Source organism: Ostrea edulis, chromosome 8 (genome assembly GCF_947568905.1).
Source record: "Ostrea edulis chromosome 8, xbOstEdul1.1, whole genome shotgun sequence".
Lineage (NCBI taxonomy): Eukaryota > Metazoa > Mollusca > Bivalvia > Ostreida > Ostreidae > Ostrea > Ostrea edulis.
Genome location: NC_079171.1, coordinates 16,983,079 through 17,005,467, shown reverse-complemented (window position 1 = coordinate 17,005,467; position 22,389 = coordinate 16,983,079). Strand labels below are relative to the sequence as shown.

The following is a 22,389-nucleotide window of genomic DNA, read 5'->3' as shown; positions in this document are numbered from 1 at the left end:
TGACTGTATGATTAATGTTGATGAGTGTTGACTGACAGTATGATTAATGTTGATGAGTATTGACTGACTGTATGATTAATGTTGATGAGTGTTGACTGACCATATGATTAATATTGATGAATGTTGACTGACAGTATGATTAATATTGGTGATTATTGACTGACTGTATGATTAATGTTGATGAGTATTGACTGACAGTATGATTAATGTTGATGAGTGTTGACTGACAGTATGATTAATATTGATGAATGTTGACTGACTGTATGATTAATGTTGATGAGTGTTGACTGACCATATGATTAATGTTGATGAATGTTGACTGAGAGTATGATTAATGTTGATGAGTGTTGACTGACAGTATGATTAATATTGATGAGTGTTGACTGACAGTATGATTAATGTTGATGAGTGTTGACTGACAGTATGATTAATGTTGATGAGCGTTGACTGACAGTATGATTAATGTTGATGAGTGTTGACTGACAGTATGATTAATGTTGATGAGTGTTGACTGACAGTATGATTAATGTTGATGAATGTTGACTGACAGTATGATTAATGTTGATGAGCGTTGACTGACAGTATGATTAATATTGATGAGTGTTGACTGACTGTATGATTAATATTGATGATTATTGACTGACAGTATGATTAATGTTGATGAGTGTTGACTGACAGTATGATTAATGTTGATGAGTGTTGACTGACAGTATGATTAATGTTGATGAGTGTTGACTGACTGTATGATTAATGTTGATGAGTGTTGACTGACAGTATGATTAATGTTGACGAGTGTTGACTGACTGTATGATTAATGTTGATGAGTATTGACTGACAGTATGATTAATGTTGATGAGTGTTGACTGACAGTATGATTAATGTTGATGAGTATTGACTGACAGTATGATTAATGTTGATGAGTGTTGACTGACCATATGATTAATATTGATGAATGTTGACTGACAGTATGATTAATATTGATGAGTATTGACTGACAGTATGATTAATGTTGATGATTATTGACTGTATGATTAATGTTGATGAGTGTTGACTGACTGTATGATTAATATTGATGAGTATTGACTGACAGTGTGATTAATGTTGATGAGTGTTGACTGACAGTATGATTAATATTGATGAATGTTGACTGACAGTATGATCAATGTTGATGAGTGTTGACTGACAGTATGATTAATATTGATGATTATTGACTGACTGTATGATTAATGTTGATGATTATTGACTGACTGTATGATTAATGTTGACTGACTGTATGATTAATGTTGATGAGTGTTGACTGACAGTATGATTAATGTTGATGAGTATTGACTGACTGTATGATTAATGTTGATGAGTGTTGACTGACTGTATGATTAATGTTGATGAGTATTGACTGACAGTATGATTAATGTTGATGAGTATTGACTGACTGTATGATTAATGTTGATGATTATTGACTGACAGTATGATTAATGGTGATGAGTGTTGACTGACTGTATGATTAATGTTGACGAGTATTGACTGACAGTATGATTAATGTAGATGAGTATTGACTGACAGTATGATTAATATTGATGAATGTTGACTGACAGTATGATTAATGTTGATGATTATTGACTGACTGTATGATTAATGTTGACGAGTATTGACTGACTGTATGATTAATATTGATGAGTGTTGACTGACAGTATGATTAATATTGATGATTATTGACTGACAGTATGATTAATAATCATGAATGTTGACTGACAGTATGATTAATATTGATGAATGTTGACTGACAGTATGATTAATGTTGATGAGTGTTGACTGACTGTATGATTAATATTGATGAATGTTGACTGACAGTATGATTAATATTGATGAATGTTGACTGACAGTATGATTAATGTTGATGAATGTTGACTGACAGTATGATTAATTCTACAGGACTTACTGTTGATGTTGATAGGACTAATGTTGATTTTGCTTTCTTGTTCAGACTCATCACTCGAGGAACCTAAATATTGAATAAATTCACATATTAATTACTTGTAAATAACAAACACTCAAGGACTGACAATATACAAATATTGCATGTAGTTGAGGGCAACATTGAAAATTTTCTCCCCTCGAGAAACTATAGTCAACCTTAGCTACGCCTTGGTTGACAATGGTTTACTCGGGGTGAACATTTTCAATGTTATCCTCAACTACATGCAATATTTGTTTTATCAAACTGAATGTTATATAAACTTGTGTCTGTTGACATTTGATCAATCACTGTCATGCAATGTTTTTATATCAATGTGGGTATTCACGTTTTATTACAAACACTCAAACGACGTCGTCTAACAATCTATGGTGAACTGTATGCTCGTAAATTTGATCCCTGCGATAATTTTTATAATATCACCCGTTGTCAAGTAATGTTACCCATTGCTAGATACTATCACCCTGGAATGTATGGTTTCTGTTCTCAGAGGGTAACAATAAGTTTTTTTTTCAAATGTTTCTTGACCAATCAGATTCAAATATTTTACATGAAAGTATATTAACAGAATTTTTCTCAGTCTTCATACGTACAGCTATCAATCATATCATTACAATATTAAGTACAGCTATCAATCATTTCATTACAATATCAATCATATCATTACAATATTAACCATATCATTACAATATCAATCATATCATTACAATATTAATCATATCATTACAATATTAACCATATCATTACAATATCAATCATATCATTACAATATTAAGTACAGCTATCAATCATATCATTACAATATCAATCATATCATGACAATATTAACCATATCATTACAATATTAATCATATCATTACAATATTAACCATATCATTACAATATTAATCATATCATTACAATATTAAGTACAGCTATCAATCATATCATTACAATATCAATCATATCATGACAATATTAATCATATCATTACAATATCAATCATATCATTACAATATCAATCATATCATTACAATATTAAGTACAGCTATCAATCATATCATTACAATATTAACCATATCATTACAATATTAATCATATCATTACAATATTAAGTATAGCTATCCATCATATCATTACAATATTAATCATATCATTACAATATTAATCATATCATTACAATATTAACCATATCATTACAATATCAATCATATCATTACAATATCAATCATATCATTACAATATTAATCATATCATTACAATATTAACCATATCATTACAATATTAATCATATCATTACAATATCAATCATATCATTACAATATTATTCATATCATTACAATATTAAGGTCATTTTCTCTACATACAGCTATCAATCATATCATTACAATATTAATCATATCATTACAATATCAATCATATCATTACAATATTAATCATATCATTACAATATCAATCATATAATTACAATATTAATCATATCATTACAATATTATTCATATCATTACAATATCAATCATATAATTACAATATTAATCATATCATTACAATATTATTCATATCATTACAATATTAATCATATCATTACAATATTAATCATATCATTACAATATCAATCATATCATTACAATATCAATCATATAATTACAATATTAATCATATCATTACAATATTATTCATATCATTACAATATTAAGGTCATTTTCTCTACATACAGCTATCAATCATATCATTACAATATTAAGGTCATTTTCTCTGCATAATTCATATCATTACAATATTAAGGTCATATTCTCTACATAATTCATATAAAACAAGAGGTACTGTGAGCAATGCTCACTAAGAATACCCCCCGTTTACCCCAATCTCCCAAAGGGTGTTGGTAATAGGTATAAACTAGCTGCAATAATGTAGCCCTCTCTGTTTTTTTTTGTTTTTTTTTTTTTTTTTAGGGAGAGGGCTACAACTCCTTAGGATCTCCGTAATGGTGCAAATGCGGGAGTGATTCACTCCCGCAACATTTGCGCTCATTCTAAACATTTCCTGACTTTCTTTACGTAAATAAAATGATATTCTATGTTTCTTAGTCAATATATAAATTTACAACCTACAACTTTAGATTTGTGAGGCTCTATTCTACCGTTTTCAACAATTTCGATAAATCCCAGTTTCTCGATTCATATTTGTGCGCCATGTTTGATGTACTGAAGTTTCAACTTCCGGTTGTCAAGTCATTTGCATATGCCATATAAGGTGGTATTTACATCAATGGACAAGTATGGAGGCGAAAGCTATATCGTCGGTATTGAGAAGGTTTGAATTTAATATCAAGTTAAAAACCGAACAGCAGAGTGTAAATTCTTTCTGCAACAATATGATTTTCCTTCCTTTGTCGAAGTGGCTCGAATAACTACATTTTCGCGCTGATTGTCAATGTTTAGGCTTTTCATTAGATCCACCTACGAGATCTCGCGATAACAAGCATGGCGGAGCAGACGAAGAATTTTGCATGCTGTACATTATATTTAATGAAAAACACCTTTATTAGACATGCCCGAGCACAAAGTTGGTACTCCTTTTGGTATAAACAACATTTGGGACTAATACACAGAGTTTATTATCGGTTATTCATAAAATTATTTTGCACCATTATGGAGATCCTATGGAATTGTAGCCCTATCCCGAAAACGTCAGAATAAAAAAAAATTGGATTGGGCTACATTATTGCAGCTAGGTATAAACTACCTCTTTTCTGAATGTAAAAAACAAATGGCATGACAAACCAAACCATATTGCTACTTCGATGTCCAGTGCGCGTGACCTTTGACCTTTTGACCCCAAAATCGATAGGGAACATCTTCATCCCATGGGTAGTCCATATGTATGATATGGTGACTGTAGGTGGAAAGGATAACGCTTTAGAGCCCGGAAACCATATTGCTACTTCGATGTCCAGTGCACTTGACCTTTGACCTTTTGACCCCAAAATCAATAGGGAACATCTTCATCTCATGGGTAGTCCATATGTATGATATGGTGACTGTAGGTGGAAACCATATTGCTACTTCGATGTCCAGTGCGCTTGACCTTTGGACCCCAAAATCGATAGGGAACATCTTCATCCCATGGGTAGTCCATATGTATGATATGGTGACGGTAGGTGGAAAGGATAATGCTTTAGAGTCCGGAAACCATTGCGTCTACAGACGGACGGACAGACAGACGGACAACCCGATTCCAGTATCCCCCCCCCCACAACTTGTTGCGGGGGGGGGGGGGGGGGGGGGGGGGGGGGGTATAATGAAAGAAAATGTGGACAAGCTCACATACTCCACATTCCCACAATGAATGACACTGCTACACATAAAGTACAAATCACCTTGACATTTTTTTAAAAAAAAATGAATGTTTATTTGAATGACAGCATGTTGGGAATATGGAAATGGCATTATGATATTATAAACCTTTTTTCTTTTTGAATATATACATGTTCAAAAGGGGATAATGTTTTAACTCCCAGAAAAAAAATCAAATAAGAATTTCCTGTAAATATAAACATCTACACAATATGTCCATACTGATTACAAAGTTTACATGAAACTCCGTTCCGCGGTTTCAGTGGAGTTGTGCTGGCACAGTTTCAGAAGTAGATTCAATTTTGACTATAAACTTCTACATTTCTCCCCCCCCCCAAAAAAAAAACTCATTCAGAATTTTCTGTGAATATGTACATCTATACAGTGAATCCTTATCAACTCCAAGGTTTCACGTACATCTATACAGTGAATCCTTATCAACTCCAAGGTTTCATGTACATCTATGCAGTGTATCCTTATCAACTACAAGGTTTCATGTACATCTATGCAGCGTATCCTTATCAACTACAAGGTTTCATGAAATACTCTCTGTTCAGTGGTTTTAGAGGAGTTGCACTGAGAAGAACAGGGCTGATGGGTCAAAAACATTATACCTCTGCAACTACATTTTTTTTCGAATAAACCTCTGATTTCATTTCTAATCCAATTTTCACTAAATCTGTACCATGAAAAACATAATCAAAAGTTTTAAAAATGTTTATTTAACATTAAAAAATTATTTATTACATAAGAAGGAAATTTGACATTTTAAATATTATATCTAATAAATATGCAGTAAATTGGATCAAACTCAAGCGAGATATTTCTAAATATTGTTTTATAAGACAGGTTTAGGGAAAATTCACTCATCCACTGCAGTATGGCTGGATTCAGCGGGTTGTAATCCCCGACACTGAGCACCATTTTACGTCCTGTCCTACAGACCAGCTGAAGTTCAGTTGTTTTAAGAATATCACATATAACAAACATATTCAACATTTTTCACCTGTATGAATTATGAAATATCCTAATTGTCTGATAGGAATCAAATATTACAAATCTTAAAATCAAAAACAAAATTTTTAGATAATCTAAAAATCCTATCCCTTGTTATCTCCCTTTCATTTCAAATACTGGCATATGCTACTTGATTTTATATGAATATTTGGTTAAAGGAGACGACTTTCTAGATCATTAAAATGATTAAGGCCATGTTACTAGGTGACTGAGACTCTTTATCAAATCAAAGGGGGACACATTTTGTTTTGAAACTTTTTCCACTATGAACAAACACATTTCTTATATTTCAAGAAATTGAAGCCAGTTTATCCAGAAAACTGCACAATGATTTTCTCACAAAATTTTAATTCATGGCAAAATAATTCAAAAAAATAATTTCAACTAGAGATTGTTTTTTATGAAAAACAAATGTCTCCCAAGCTCCCCAAATTGGAAGTGCTCCAAATGAAACCTCCTCCCCTTAATGTACTGCATAGTATGGAGGAGAAAGCATGAGCAGGAACATAGACATTATGAACTCCCATAACCACATAGGAGAAGTGTTCACAAACTATTTTACACTCTCCAACCCTCAAATCCACTATAACTTTAAGGACAACAATTGGATCCTCCTGTCCCTGCAATATGCACATCTGCAAATGGCATTGAAGCATTGTACAAAATTTCAAGTTTATTGGATAAGTTATATAGGTGAAATGTTCACAAGCTATTTTACATCCTCCACCCCTCTTACATGAACTATAACTTTAGGAAAATAATTGGATCCTCCTGTCCCGACAATATGCACATCTACAAATGGCAATGAAGTATTGTACAAAGTTTCATATCTATTCGATAAGACATATAGGAGGAGAAGCATTCACAAGCTATTTTACATCCTCCATCCCTCTTAAGATTCACAATAACTTTTAGGAAAATAATTGGATCCTCCTGTCCCGACAATATGCACATCTACAAATGGCAATGAAGCATTGTACAAAGTATCATATCTATTCGATAAGCCATATAGGAGGAGAAGCGTTCGCAAGCTATTTTACATCCTCCATCCCTCTTAAGATTCACTATAACTTTTAGGAAAATAATTGGATCCTCCTGTCCCGACAATATGCACATCTACAAATGGCAATGAAGCATTGTACAAAGTTTCATATCTATTCGATAAGCCATATAGGAGGAGAAGCGTTCGCAAGCTATTTTACATCCTCCATCCCTCTTAAGATTCACTATAACTTTTAGGAAAATAATTGGATCCTCCTGTCCCAACAATATGCATATCTACAAATGACAATGAAGAGTTGTACAAAGTTTCAAGTCTATCCGATAAGCCATATAGGAGGAGAAGCGTTCACAAGATTTTGTGACACTATGTCTCCCCCTGAAAGAGGGGAGACATAATTTATACCCAACTACCCATAGCCCTCCGCATCTCCACAAATACTGGCCCCCACCCTAGGGCCTAAACCCCTAACCCAGGGACCATGATTTTCACAGTTTAGGTAGGGATCTTCATCATGGGCACTATAACCATGCTTTCAGTTTTTCTTACATGTCTGAGAGTATAGAAGATTTTCTAGATTTAATGTATCTTTACTATATGGCTATATTCACACTACTCTAGAGAATGAACTCTTTGATCATTGAGCCATGAATTGGACTTGGAATTTCAAAACTCATAGAACCCTCAATATTCAGAAAACCGATATATACACCACCCCTAGCAAACCTCTGAACCCAGTTCTGCAAATGGTATAACATGCCAACATTCTGTCCAGTTTTCTTGTCAAATGACAGTCATTGAGAGTTCCCCAGACTATATCCTAATGTGTCATATCTAAACTGTTTAATACAATCACAAGTCTTCCATACAAAACTAATTCTCAAGCAAAGTTTGATGTAATATAGGCTTCTGATATCACTTTGTTTACCAGCAAAGAAATGTCTGGCTTAAATGCATACATCATTTAACATATTACCACCTAGATTTCACTTATTGCATTCAAACAGATTCTGTTGCATAAGATTTTTATGATTAAAAAAAACTAAACTGAAAACCCGGGCTGCAGATAGTAAAAATTCAAAATATTAATTGATAAAGTTTGCAAGCATATAATGTAACATAGTTGTTAAAGGAAATTTTTGGTCCCATTTAGAGGGTATTTTCTAATAATTACCCTGGATGGGCAATGTATTATACAATATACTTGGAATCTTTATTATATTAACTTTAAGAGAGTTTCGCAAATATTGCCGTCAGCCAGACCAACAATGTGAATTTAAGGACCTAGTCTTCTTTTTTAACATGAGGTCCATGGTTCTAGAAACAATAAGGGAATTTACAGAACTGGTATATAGGTCTCATACACAATAAAGAATTTATCACCAAATGACTTCATCTTATGTTTGTAAATTTACAACCTTCAATATGAGCATCTTCAATATAACAACACAAGAATTATAATGACCTATACTGGTTTAACTTATCCAAACTTATAATGACCAGGACTTACATAACTTACCCACACTTATAATGACTAGGACTTACATAACTTACCCACACTTATAATGACCAGGACTTACATAATTTACCCACACTTATAATGACCAGGACTTACATAACTTACCCACACTTATAATGACCAGGACTTACATAACTTACCCACACTTATAATGACTAGAACTGATGTAACTTACCCACACTGACAGGCTGTAGTTGTGGGATAGCTTGCACTGTCACTTTCTCAAAGGTCGCTTTATTTCCTGTGGCAGCCAGAGAGGGACGAATATGACCTTGACCTACTAACTGGGCACCACTCATGTTCAGTCGTGACACAAGACGACTTCTGATGTTGGGATAAGGGGAGTCCTTATTGCTGGCTAGGTTTCCTAATACTAGTTGTTGTTTTGCAGTGGTCCCTAAAGAATCCTTTTTGACATCTACAGATTGAGTCAGTTCTGCATTACTGGGGGTACCCTCAGGACTACCTCTGTCTTTGGAAGCCTTGTTTCTGGCTTTGAGGGCCTCGAACACAGTGTAAGGTATGGTGATCTTGACATTGGAACTGTCAGTGTTTTGGGTCAGTCTGTCCTGTAGGATAGAGTCTAATGTAACACTGGTAATGGTCACTTTGTCAGAACTCGGATCCTTCCCCTCAGGATCAGTCTGTCTATTTCCAGCTAATGCTAGCAGTTGTTTTACATCTACAATAATGAAATAAATCAAACATCATTAACAGTATTTCATAAGCTACATAACCAGAATTTTCTTACATCTTGCAGATCCTTCCCTTGCAACACCATATTACTGAATATGTACCCTTTTCAATCATCAACTCATATCACTTATTACAATGGCCTTGACCTTTGACCTAGAAATCAATAAGCATCTTTTTGAAACCCATAATCTCTGTACTAACAAGTATGAGACTGGAAGCTGAAATGTCATCTTTTTAATGTGTCCACATTATTACTGCACATTATACATGATTTTGATTTAGAAAAACTCAATATTCAACATTCTCTGTAGCCAGTGTGGACCAGAAAAAAAACTACCCATCATGTGCTTCCATAACATCATTACAGTCACTATGACTGTATACGGCCTTGATCTATATGTATCTTCACTTCTCGCATCCCTGTAACACGTAGGAAACCGGCAACTCATCAGATGCCATCAAGAACTCAATATCTACACTCAAGTTTTTCTGAAGGAGTCTTGGTCTATACTGAAAGTTTCAAACACTGCACACAAACAGGCTACTGAAAAATTTAGATCAGAGAGGCTTACTTGAGTTTTTTACTCTGGTGAGCAAAAAACAATTGTCTTACCTATGGTTGATGGTAGTTTCAACATGCTGATCACATTTCGCCCTGAAAATAGATTTAACTTGTCAAAATAGAAATAGCGAAGTACTTGTAGTTCTAAAAATACTGCAGCTATAATGTAAAGTTCAAATGTGTTTGGGAGAAATCATTGCATTAAATAACCTTAAAATTATAATTATTCTCTTTGTGCCCTTGACTTTTAGTTAGTCAAAGAAAATGGAGGATAGTCTGCCATATAATTTATGCATCGGGTCCTATAAATTGCTTAACTGATATGAGAAAATTTAGGAAATTTTCAGGCTCCCCAATAGGTATAAATGTTTTGAGAACTTTGGACCCAGTGAGCTCAAAAATGCACATTCCTCAGACCATCTTCGATCTCATTGGCATAAAAACTATTTCATATCTGTGTTGTAAAGAAGTATCTGGTGTAAATATGAAGTTTGTCCAAGCTTACACTGAATGTTTTCTAGAAGAGAAACCACAGAATTCTTGCATAAAACACATTTATTTTGAAATAAAAGCATGGCTGTTGATTTTGGTGGGCAGATAGAGCCTTTATCATAGTATTACAAGATCTGTAAAACACTTACTTGATTATTGAGTTCTTACCCGATATCAGCGTGTATAACACTTATATATGATTATCGAGTCATCACCCAATGTCAGAGTGTATAAAATTTATATCATTATCGAGTCCTTGCTCGATGTCAGCGTGCATAACACTTAGGCCAAATAAAAAAATATGTGTGGTTTGGGTTACCCGATCGTCCCTAGTTTTTACCCCCCAACCCTATAAACTTTTTTTTACTATTTCCAAAACCAGTTACCGTATTTTGCCGAATATGATGTACACTTTTCTCAAGACATTCTTTTATGAGAAGTGGTGTATAATATATACCACTATACATATAGGTTTTTGACCCATTTTCCTTCTGGTGAAGCTTGACTGTAAGTTCATTCATAGCCAATATATAGATACCGCTAAAATGCTAAGCTGTAAACACTTACTACAGGCCATCTAACATTAGACAGAGAGTGACTTAGAACTAAAGAGTACTTACATACACAATAGTGCAAATTTCAGGTTGTTTGAATATACTGAGCGATCACCCTCCTTTATTTTGAAAAAGTTGGATAGATCTTTAAAAAAACTCGGAAGCACTTGAAAACAGTACTCTGGTTTAAATATCATTTCCTACTTTCATGTTCAAAAACATGATTTTGGCAAATGCACTGATTTTTTTTCTGTATTTATTTTTCTATTTGAAATATATTATATAAGAATTGTTAAAACTATAATCCCTACCAATTTTGATAGGTATATATCACACTATATATAAATGGTACATGCAAAGAAGTGAAAGTAAAAGAAAATTGTGTTTCCATCTAAAATCTATCATTAAAAAAAAAAAAATAAAAAAAATAAAATAAAATCCCTACCTTAATTTTTAATGGAGTGTAACCGGAACTATATATATTATTTTATTTGGCTTTATATTATTATATAGTCCTTACCCGATGTCAGTGTGCATCACTGGTATTAAACTGATGATAGTAACGATCGTTACTATCATCCCAAGGTGGCAGAAGGAAATTCCGGAAAAACCATGTTTACTTATTATATTAATTTATATTGTTTATTTGCGAATGATATGTAGGTAAGAAATATCATACACTAGCAACAATTACGATCAGGTGTTATTTTATCTTTTATACGGCTCATATGAACAGAAAATTCCTTGTTGAAAAAACAGCGAGGATGATAGTAACGAAAGTTATTACGCTACTATCATCATTCATTCCGTTACTATCATCCTCGCTGTTTTTTCAATAACAAATTTTCTGTTCATATGAGCCGTATAAAAGATAAAATAACACCTTATCGTAATTGTTGCTAGTGTATGATATTTCTTACCTACATATCATTCGCAAATAAACAATACAAATAGATATAATAAGTAAACGTAGTCTTTCCGGAATTTCCTTCCGCCATCTTGGGATCATAGTAACGATCGTTACTATCATCAGTTTAGTACCAGTGGTGTATAACACTTATATGATTATCGAGTTTAGGGCTGGGACGATTCTGGGTTAGCTCGATTCGGTTCGGTTTCGATTCAGAACAGCACAATTCGGTGGGTTTTTTTTATTCAGTTCATGTTAGGTCCAATTTATCTAGTGACAGCACAAAAATTAACAATTTTAATGAGTAGCATACATAATTTAATTTTATTCCAGGTTTTGTGTAACTATATTTTGTAATTTGTAAACATATCTACTTGTAACTGCATATTATAACTTTGATAGAAAAAAGAAAATGTTGACAGTCTATTAAATTCATTATATTAATGTGCTGCATAATTTTTGATTATCAAACAAAGCTATCATCAATCGAAAATATATATTGTTTTCATTTATATGTAAAAATTCAACAATTCCATCAGTTGATCTCTCCTTTATTGATTTACTTCTCTCTCATATTAACTGTCAAAACATTTAATCTGTGTCATTATCTACGATGTTGATTTCACTCCAGCACTGATAGAAATGCTATATGTCATTAAAAAGATCATTGCAATGATCTTGCGGACCATATTCTGCTGGTATCTGAGTGATGGAAATGCTAACTCTCAACACAGTAGTGATTAAAATCTCTGTTGCATAAAAATCCACATCTTCTGCACATCACTCAGATGCCATAATTGTTGTTTTCAGTGTATGTAAAATCTAAACCGAACCGAACCAAAATCCGGAATTTGTAATCGGTGTATCGAATCAAATGGTATGAATCGCGGTGCACAGCACAGCCCTAATCGAGTCCTTACCCGATATCAGCGTGTATAACACTTGTGATTATCGAGTCCTTACCCGATGTGTTTGGCGTGGTGCCTGGGGTGAGTGAAGTACTGCTGGCTTGGGATGTCGTTTCTGAATCCTCTTCTTCTTCACTGCTTTCTGTGTCTTCACTTTCCTGATTTTTGCTTGCTTCTCCACGAACACGCTTTGGTCTAGGTTGGTTTTCTTGATCTAAGCTTCTCTTCACAGTAAACTGAATCTTTTCCTATTCAATTAACATCCAAATCATTATGCTATGTTTATTGTTTCCACATCAACATTGGAATATGATAGTGTAATTTTTGGTAATATGGTCAATACTTTTTTCACTAAGTCGCTAGCCTCAACCAATATACCAAATCAACCAATCTAAGGCCTATGTTTTAAAAAATTGCATCTGAAGATGAAACAAGATGTGTTTGAGAAACACAAATGCCCCCGATAATGGCAAATTCTAAAGATGGCCTGGGTCACAAGGACAAATATCTTGTCACAAGAAATGCTCATGTGCAATATGAAAGCGATAATATTTACCATTTAGCAGTTATGACCAATGTAAATTTTTTTAAAAGTAGGTCAAACTCCAAGGTCAACAATTTTGGTACCCAAGGAAAGGTCTTGTCAAAAGGAATACTCATGTGAAATATCAAAGCTCTAACACTTACTGTTCAAAAATTATTAGCAAAGATAAAGTTTTCAAAAAGTAGGTCAAACTCAAACGTCACAGGGTCAAAAATGTTGGTACCCACGAAATGTCTTGTCACAAGGAATATTTATGTGAAATATCACAGCTCTAGAACTCACTGTTCAAAAGTTATTAACAAAGTTTAAGTTTCAGGCAGAATGACAGAATTACAGACAGGACAAAAACAATATGCCCCCCGATCATCGATCTCAGGGGCATAAAAAATTTTGTATAAGACTATTTAAATGGTTTAAGACTAAAATGAGAGGAAAAAAAGATAACTCTAATACAAAACACACATTTTTGGAAACAAGCTAGATCTCAGACTTATTATTTTGGATATTTCACATGAATACTATGTTACATACAAATTATTTAAAACAAATGAAACATAACAAACTATATCAATACTTTCAATCAATTTTACTATAGGCTTGCTGAAAATAGCAAATACACAAAACCAACATGGCAGATGATTAACAGTAAACAATCTGAAAACGCAGTGTTTAAAGTTGGATGGACAATGTGTTGATTTTATATACGGTATCTTCATAATGAATGGTCTGTATCAATACTTTCCAAACCATAACTTACACCTGCAACAATGCTCATGCCCTATTGACCTCACAACAATGCTCATGCCCTATTGACCTCACAACAGCACTATAGAAATAGCTGGAAATTCGCCATATCTACTTCTGATAGTTGCTTTGCTTCTATTTCTGGACTTGTTGTGACTGAGTGTCTTACCTTAGGCTTTTTGTCATCGTTCCTGTCAGTAGCTGCCTCTTGACTGAGTGTCTTACCTTAGGCTTTTTGTCATCGTTCCTGTCAGTAGCTGCCTCTTGACTGAGTGTATTACCTTAGGCTTTTTGTCATCGTTCCTGTCAGTAGCTGCCTCTTGACTGAGTGTCTTACCTTAGGCTTTTTGTCATCGTTCCTGTCAGTAGCTGCCTCTTGACTGAGTGTCTTACCTTAGGCTTTTTGTCATCGTTCCTGTCAGTAGCTGCCTCTTGACTGAGTATCTTACCTTAGGCTTTTTGTCATCGTTCCTGTCAGTAGCTGCCTCTTGGTTTTTAAGCTCTATGGCATGGAGTAATGTTTGTAACATGCCTCCCTCTGTAGTAATGCTCACTGCTGCAGGAGAGTTAGTCTCCGTCTTGAACTGTTTATTTCCTGCTGGTGTACTGGGTGTCGAACTCCCTGTACATGATACAACTGTCATGTTAAATCAAGCTGTACATACAACTGTCATGTTAAATCAAGCTGTACATGGTACAACTGTCATGTTAAATCAAGCTGTACATGGTACAACTGTCATGTTAAATCAAGCTGTACATGATACAACTGTCATGTTAAATCAAGCTGTACATGGTACAACTGTCATTTAAATCAAGCTGTACATAATACAACTGTCATGTTAAATCAAGCTGTACATGATACAACTGTCATGTTAAATCAGGTTAAAGTGATGCAGTCACTAGAATACACAGGATCAATATGTGATATTTTCAAAGATAATATATGAATATAAATCTTAACAGAACTTTACTCGAGTTTTACAGTGACATTATTGTAATGAATCAACACTTTGTATTATTATACTTTCATGTAAAATACTCGAATCTGATTAGTCGAGAAGCATTTGAAAAAACTTAGTGTTACCCTCTGAGAACAGAAAGCATGCGCTCCAGGGTGATAGTATATAGCAACGGGTAACAGTACTTGACAATGGGCGACATTAAAAAAAATTATCACATGCGTCAAATTTATGTGTGTACAGTTCACCGTAGATTGTTAGACGATGTCAATTGAGTGTTTGTAATAAACACGAATACCCACAGCGATATACGAAATATTGCATGACAGTGATCGATCAAAAGTCAACAGGCGTAAGTCTTTCTGCTTTGTTGTTTATATAACATTCAGTATAATAAAACAAATATTGCATGTAAGCCTTGGTTGACAATGGTTTTCTCGGAGTGAAAATTTTCAATGTTACCCTCAACTACATGCAATATTCATATAATCTTAACTGTTTTACTGGAGTTTTACAGTGACATTATTGTAATGAATCTTAGCAGACCTTTACTTACCTTTCTTGGTCTCCGTTTTCTTGCCGCTCCTAGTTAACATTTGTAACCTTTTCTTCTCCTCCCTCTCTTTCTCATCACTGAGGTCAATAAATTTATACACTTTAAATGCATTATCTCCCTTTCTTACACCCAGGTCCCTAAGCTCTATGACATCTGGTAAGCTGTTCAAAGCACAACGAAAATTTGCTTTCCATCGCTTGTGGTTCCCATCATGATGGCGACCTACAACAAAGAAGTTATAAGTTTTCTGTTAATTAATCTACATAAGGATGAATGCGTATTCATAAGATAAACTGTACCCTTTCTGTAATAGATAACATCAAGGTTCTCAATAAATTTAGAAGTAGGAGGCCAACTTTGTAAGTGCCAAAGGTGTGAGCCCATTAGGTGATCCGGGGGCTTATATTTGTAACCTCCTCTTGCTAGATAGCAACATAACCTTTTTTTAAATTAGTGGTAAGTATATTCAACTCAATCTGTATTAATTCTATAACAGTAATCACAATTATAACTGAATAAATACAACTTTGAAATGAATGGAACACCTAGTTCGAAGTTACCAAGTGTACGTCTCTTTGCAAAATAATCCGTTATTTTCTCCATAACTTACACTATAGGTTAATATAAGAAATGGGGGAATCCCTACTTTAAACCACGTTACAGTTCGGGATCAAGATCGCAAATAAAAAACCAACAAATGTCAGTGATTTTTTAAGGCTCATTTTAAGTCCGAATTTCGGCCCTTTCCCCTCCTAAAAATTGCAAATTTCCCCCCAATTTAGCTTGCATTTTTCCCAATAATAAAATTATGAAAGGAAAACGTATTTGAAAAAATAAACATTCGATGTGAATTATATACACAAGACTTAACAAAGAGTTATTGGAATGATTTGGATAGAATTGTTAAAACTTTTAGAAGATTAAAGAAAATTAGATGTGTAAAATAAAGATAATATAATGTTTGATATGAATTTCAAACTTATTTACGATAAAATTGATTTTTCCCAATATGACTGAAATGTCGACAATTTTTCCCCAATTCAAAAGCCACAGGACCCTTGTAAAAAATGTAGAAAAATCACTGAATGTAAATCATGTCTGTGACATGTTAATTTGTGACATCTGTGTTTCATTAAAGTAAGTTCATGACATAGCACAATTTTGTTTCGTCTTTGCAATAGGAAGTAGCAGCAATTTGCACAAAGTGGGGGGGGGGGGGGGGGGGGGGCAAGAAATTGCCGATGGCCAGCTATAAATGAGAATGCTGTAACATTCTTTAAAATTTTCCAAAGTAGTAAATCTACGAACCCATATTGTGCTCCCAACCTGGTCTTGAACATCGTGGTGTGAATCATTGAAGAACAATATGTTTATTTACATTCTTATCTTTATAATAGTAAGAGGTCAAGGTCACTGGAGTCACTTGACCTTGATACTGGTTTGTAGGTCACAACATCCTTTTATCAAGTCTCTGTTGGTTCCGGTTCTAAATTAATATGGGTTTTAATGATGGTCAAAGGAGTCATTTGAAGTTAGAACTAGGTTGTATCCTCTTATCATTTCTGAAGATCCTATTTCTCTATCAATCCCCTTTCTAAAGTTATAACAGTTTTTATGTTCAAATTCCCATAATCCTTTCTGAAGATCCCTCATCTCCATCAGGCCTGGTCCTGAAGTACATGTAATACCAGTTTTATGTTCAAGGTCAATTGGTAACTGGGTGGAGTCACTTGACCTTGATACATGTATTAGTTGGTGGGTCCTATCATCCTTTCATCACTTCTGAAGATCTCATGTCATTATCAATCCCATTTCTTAAGTTATACCAGTTTTTATGTTCATGGTCAGAGGTCAAGGTCACTGGAGTCCCTTGACCTTGATACTAGATTGTAGACACTGTCATTCTCTTCTCATTTCCAAAGACCCCAGGAATCTATCATATTTGTCAAGTTATATCTGTTGAATTTTGGAATTAATTTTCCTCCATAGAGTGTTTAATGATTAATAGACATGTTTAATAGACCCCACCCCCATTTGACTCCCACAAAATGTACCAAACCTGCATAACTAAATACATTGGCCTATCATATCCTTGACTATCTAATACTTTAATCTACGGGTTATGGAGAACAGCTGCGAAAAATTTTAGGTGTGAGAAAGAAGAGGAAGAATAACAGGCATTCTGAGAGTATTGCATAAGCAATACATGTCCCCTACTGGCGCCAAATTAATTGACAGATGTAATATTCGAGATAATGTACATATGATGTTGATCTGTGACATTGTTACCAACTCATCATTTTCACCAATATCGAATTAGTTTGATGTTTCGTTGTTCATATGGTTGATGCAAGTAGTTTTTATCAAGGATGAAATAGTCTTAGTCAGAACAGTTTCAGGCCTTAATATTTGTCTACCCATGTGAAAGTAATATTAAATAAACAATTATAAATCCAATCGACAGTCATACCTGTGTGATATGCCCATCTCTCAAACAAGTCTGAATCTCTGGTTCTGTTAAAACAATTGTGTGCTGCATGCTTCCAGGAAATGCGAAAAATACGCTGTGTTCGGTTTTGCCAGGAGAGACCCGGAATATTCCCACTATCGAGATGCTCGAGGAGCCAGGGCCTCATTTTTTGCCGTTCCACCGGTCGGATTGGTCTATAGTTCATCGTGTAGCCATGCTCCTCCTGGTTGCTGTCTTCCTCTGACAAGACTAGTTTAATGGAGCCTTTCTCTGTGGCTGCCATCACATTAGCCACGACGACATTTTCATTGTCAATTTCCACTACCTCCTCCACATATTGCGTATCCGTCACGACTTCCTCCACCGGGGAATCCTTACTGTCCAGACTGACCACTCTCTCCTCACCCCCCGTGTCTGCATGACTCTCCCCCGGATATTGGTATACATATATAGTTTCTTCACTTACTTCTCCTTCTGTCTCCTCCATTCTGTTTCATCTATAATTATTTTAATATGTTGTATTTAATAACATTTAAGCTTTAAAGTATATTATTTACTACACACAAGTAACTACAAATTATAAAACCAAGAGAATCATAGACAACAACATTTATTTCAGTCACCTTGCTTATGAAGTCTGAGAGTTTCTGTAATTTTTGAAAATGATCAAGAACACTACATGCAACAGTATAATTTGATAGTAATTTGATAGTAGTGTCATATAAATTCATTGTTAACTTAGATGGGTTTGTATAAAATTAATTAGAATTTTAGCCACAAATCCTGATTAAACAGTAACTACGTCGCACGTACCCAGTATATAAAGTTTTAATATTTAAATTACCACCATTCTCTTTCAGCAAATCAATCGGCCCCAAGTCAGGATGATTCAGAAATATTGAAATTGAAATCAGATACTGTTTAAAAATTATTTTCTATAACCATTAAACCTTGCAAGAAATGAAAGTCTTCCTATGAGAGAGCTCCACATGAACCATATTTCTCATCTGAGCAGTTGCATTTTCCCATGTAAAACATTACAATTAAGGTCCCTAATATGGTCATGCAAAACATAGTGTGAGCAAACTGAATGAACACCACATAATGATATCACTCTAGTCTAAATTGAACACCCCCCCCCCCCCCCCCCCCCCCCCCCCCCATCCTGAAGCTAGGGCTCATAGTGTGGACAAAAAAATGAACCCTAAAGCAGGATTCTTGTATTTACCCTCATTGTGGTTCTTGACAATCGCAAAGATTCTAAACTTCTAAAGAATTTGACTAGATACTCCTATATAAGTATACAATTCAATTTTACTTATAACATGCAATTTGATTTGCTAACCACACTAGAAAAAAAAAGTTTCCCTTGTAAAATGTTACTTGGAATGGGGACACGCCTCCTATACAACCAAATAGGACACTACACGTATTTGTTAAGTTGTTAGGCCTTCTATGAAGTTGATTGACTGATTGATTGAATATTGTTTAATGTCCCTCTCGAGAATTTTTCACTCATATGGAGACGTCACCACTGCCGGTGAAGGGCTGCAAATTTCAACCAATGCTAGGCGCTCATGGCCTTTGAGCAGGGATCTTTATCGTGCCACACCTGCTGTGACACGGGACCTCGGTTTTTGCAGTCTCATCCAAAGGACCACCCCATTTAGTCGCCTTCTACAACAAGCAAGGGGTGCTGAGGACCTATTCTAACCCGGATCCCCACGGGATCTATGAAGTTGAAAATCAAGTTGAACAGAATGAATGTGTTTTTCTCACTTATTTTGAAAGTTGCTCTATGCCATGTTGATTTGGGAAAAATTATTGACATTTTTGGATATTTGGGAATTTTCAATTCTGAATTTAGGTCAATTCAACTTAATTGATAGATTATCATCCCCGCCCACCCCAAATTTTTTTATTTTGCGAAACTTGCGATTTCCGGAAAATTTTCATTCCTGACTCCGGTATTTACACCTCTTGTTTACATTTCCAATATAGCAACGTGAAAAGCCACGTGAAGAAAATAGATAATATGGTATTCTTAATTTCTCATGTTCTTATGGACGTAAATGAAAGGGAGGGATCAATGCTCTTCATATCTTGAGGAAGTTTCGTATGTTTTTATGTTTGAAATTATAGCTTAACCTTGAATTCGTCTGTGAAATAAGCATACTGATTGATATCCATCTGGCATTAAATGATGCACTTCTGTTGACAAAAACTCGTTTGTCATTAGTATTTTTCTCAGAAAAGAAAAATTAAAATCATCCCATCCGCCCCATAGATTTTGGTGACCCTGGATGATAATTTATTAATTAAGTTGAATGGGCCTTATCTAGAGCTAATTTAAAATGAATATTTGCAAATGAATAGTAAATCACAAATATTTGAAATACAGTGCAACATTAATTCTGACAGTGTCATTTTTTATGAGGAACAGAGATGTTTGGTGTGTATTTTTCTCCTAATGAGAGCAGACCAGTGGACATGGTTTGCTAATAGCTCCCATTAGCAAACTATGTCCACTTGGACAGTTGATACCACTTTTCTTATAAATAATGCGATTTTTCAACCGTTTGATAGGCCACACAATCTGAAGAAGAATGACTTGCATAATATTAAGTGTACATGCACGAAGCGGGTTTAAGATTTCTGGGAAAGCAAGTTCATGGTATAAAAGCAAGTTATCTCTACCAGCTTAAGACTAAGTTCTTGTTTGCATAAAAGTCTATAAACAACGCAGACATGCATGATAATTTTTTCTGCTAATATCTATCAGACAGTTTGTCTGATGACATTCTAAGTTTTACTGGACAAATTGAAAATTTAATAGAGATATCTGGTAGTCTGGCATCTTTCGCCAACTCTGTATATAAATATATATATATATATAGAGCTTGAATAAATGACAAAAACATTCTGTATTAAAAAATATTCTGTGTATCAATATGTTTTAATGCAATAAAAATGTCATACTTAAAATTCTTTTTCTAAAGTTAAATAAAACTTCAATTACTCAGTTCTGTTAGGATATTTTTAAACCATTTTGGGAATTTTTGGGAGGGAAAACTGCCTCAATATTAGGTAGTAATTATTCTTATGTGACATGTGTACAGTTTTTATCTTGTTTTACCCCCCAAGAACCCCACAGCCTCGTTCTGCACTGACCTACTTTCAGTATACATTATCATGATCATGCCTCTTCCACACGAATATCGAAATGTAAGCTACATGTAGAATTCACTTATTTCCATCACTCCTATGCAGTTCCTTATTCTGTTTTGTGTTTTTACATAATAAATAGCTATCCTGCGCGCACTGGATTTGCAAACCAACTGCGAGACAACAATCGTGGGCGCCATCTTTGAAAAGAAAGTAGAGGACTTGTGTTTTACTTTCGATATATACAAATTCAATTTTACAGTCTAAAACTAAAACAATTCGTCACTAATTTGTTTCAAAATCATACAAACGGAGCTTTGAAAAGTAAATATCGAGGAAATGATGCACAAAATGTTCAAATATGCTCCATTTTTCAACCGCTTTATGTCTACTTTCGAGATATATACCTGCACTTGGTTTCGTTTTCAAACACGATAAAAGAAGCGCGTTACTCAAATAAAAAAGGAAAGATTGCAAATAACTTACATTACATAAACTTGTTTGTTTGTTCCTCTATGCCCTTGTTTCTGTTTAACATCAATCTTCTACTTAAAACGCATATGTTTGCGACCTTACCACAGCACCTTGGCGATATAGAAACTAAAACCCTGCCTCGAACTCATTAGCATATTTCATAGGAAGTTAAGACAAGCTTTAGGTATGATTGGTCAAAACTATGAATATTTTTTAAAAAGTAAAAAAAAACTCAACAAACTAAACAAAAATCGCACACATTTCCGAACATACGAACAAACAACCACAAAAAAATGATTAGCTTCATTTTAATGTACAACTTTTGTTCAACTGTGCACAAATGAAAAAAAAAGGGGGGGGGGTAGCAATACCACCTTTCCTAGCAGGCACATATTGGTTTCTCTCTCTCTCTCTTCTTTTATAAAGTTGGGGGAGTTGTTAGTAGTTGATATAGATCTCTAACATTCTTGACCAAGAAATGAGGAACTTTTTAAAAATCCCACCCACATCTT

The 22,389-nt window shown here is 34.3% G+C and overlaps 1 protein-coding gene across 3 annotated transcripts in view; it reads right to left on the bottom strand.

Moving 5' to 3' along the window:
• LOC125662010 (uncharacterized) overlaps window positions 1-22,177 on the bottom strand; it is a 37,153-nt gene extending 14,976 nt beyond the window's left edge. The window contains exons 1-9 of one of the 3 annotated variants that reach the window (XM_048894175.2): window positions 21,890-22,177; window positions 21,410-21,603; window positions 18,239-18,735; window positions 15,769-15,990; window positions 14,703-14,875; window positions 13,021-13,213; window positions 10,153-10,194; window positions 9,019-9,525; window positions 1,937-1,999 (exon numbers count right to left, since the gene is read on the bottom strand). In XM_048894175.2, the coding sequence (XP_048750132.1) occupies window positions 1,937-1,999; window positions 9,019-9,525; window positions 10,153-10,194; window positions 13,021-13,213; window positions 14,703-14,875; window positions 15,769-15,990; window positions 18,239-18,725 (1,687 nt within the window). In that variant the 5' untranslated portion in view covers window positions 18,726-18,735; window positions 21,410-21,603; window positions 21,890-22,177. The remainder of the gene's footprint in view (window positions 1-1,936; window positions 2,000-9,018; window positions 9,526-10,152; window positions 10,195-13,020; window positions 13,214-14,702; window positions 14,876-15,768; window positions 15,991-18,238; window positions 18,736-21,409; window positions 21,604-21,889) is intronic. The other 2 variants (XM_048894176.2, XM_048894174.2) reach the window with 2 other exon arrangements.
• Between the last annotated feature and the right edge of the window lie 212 nt (window positions 22,178-22,389).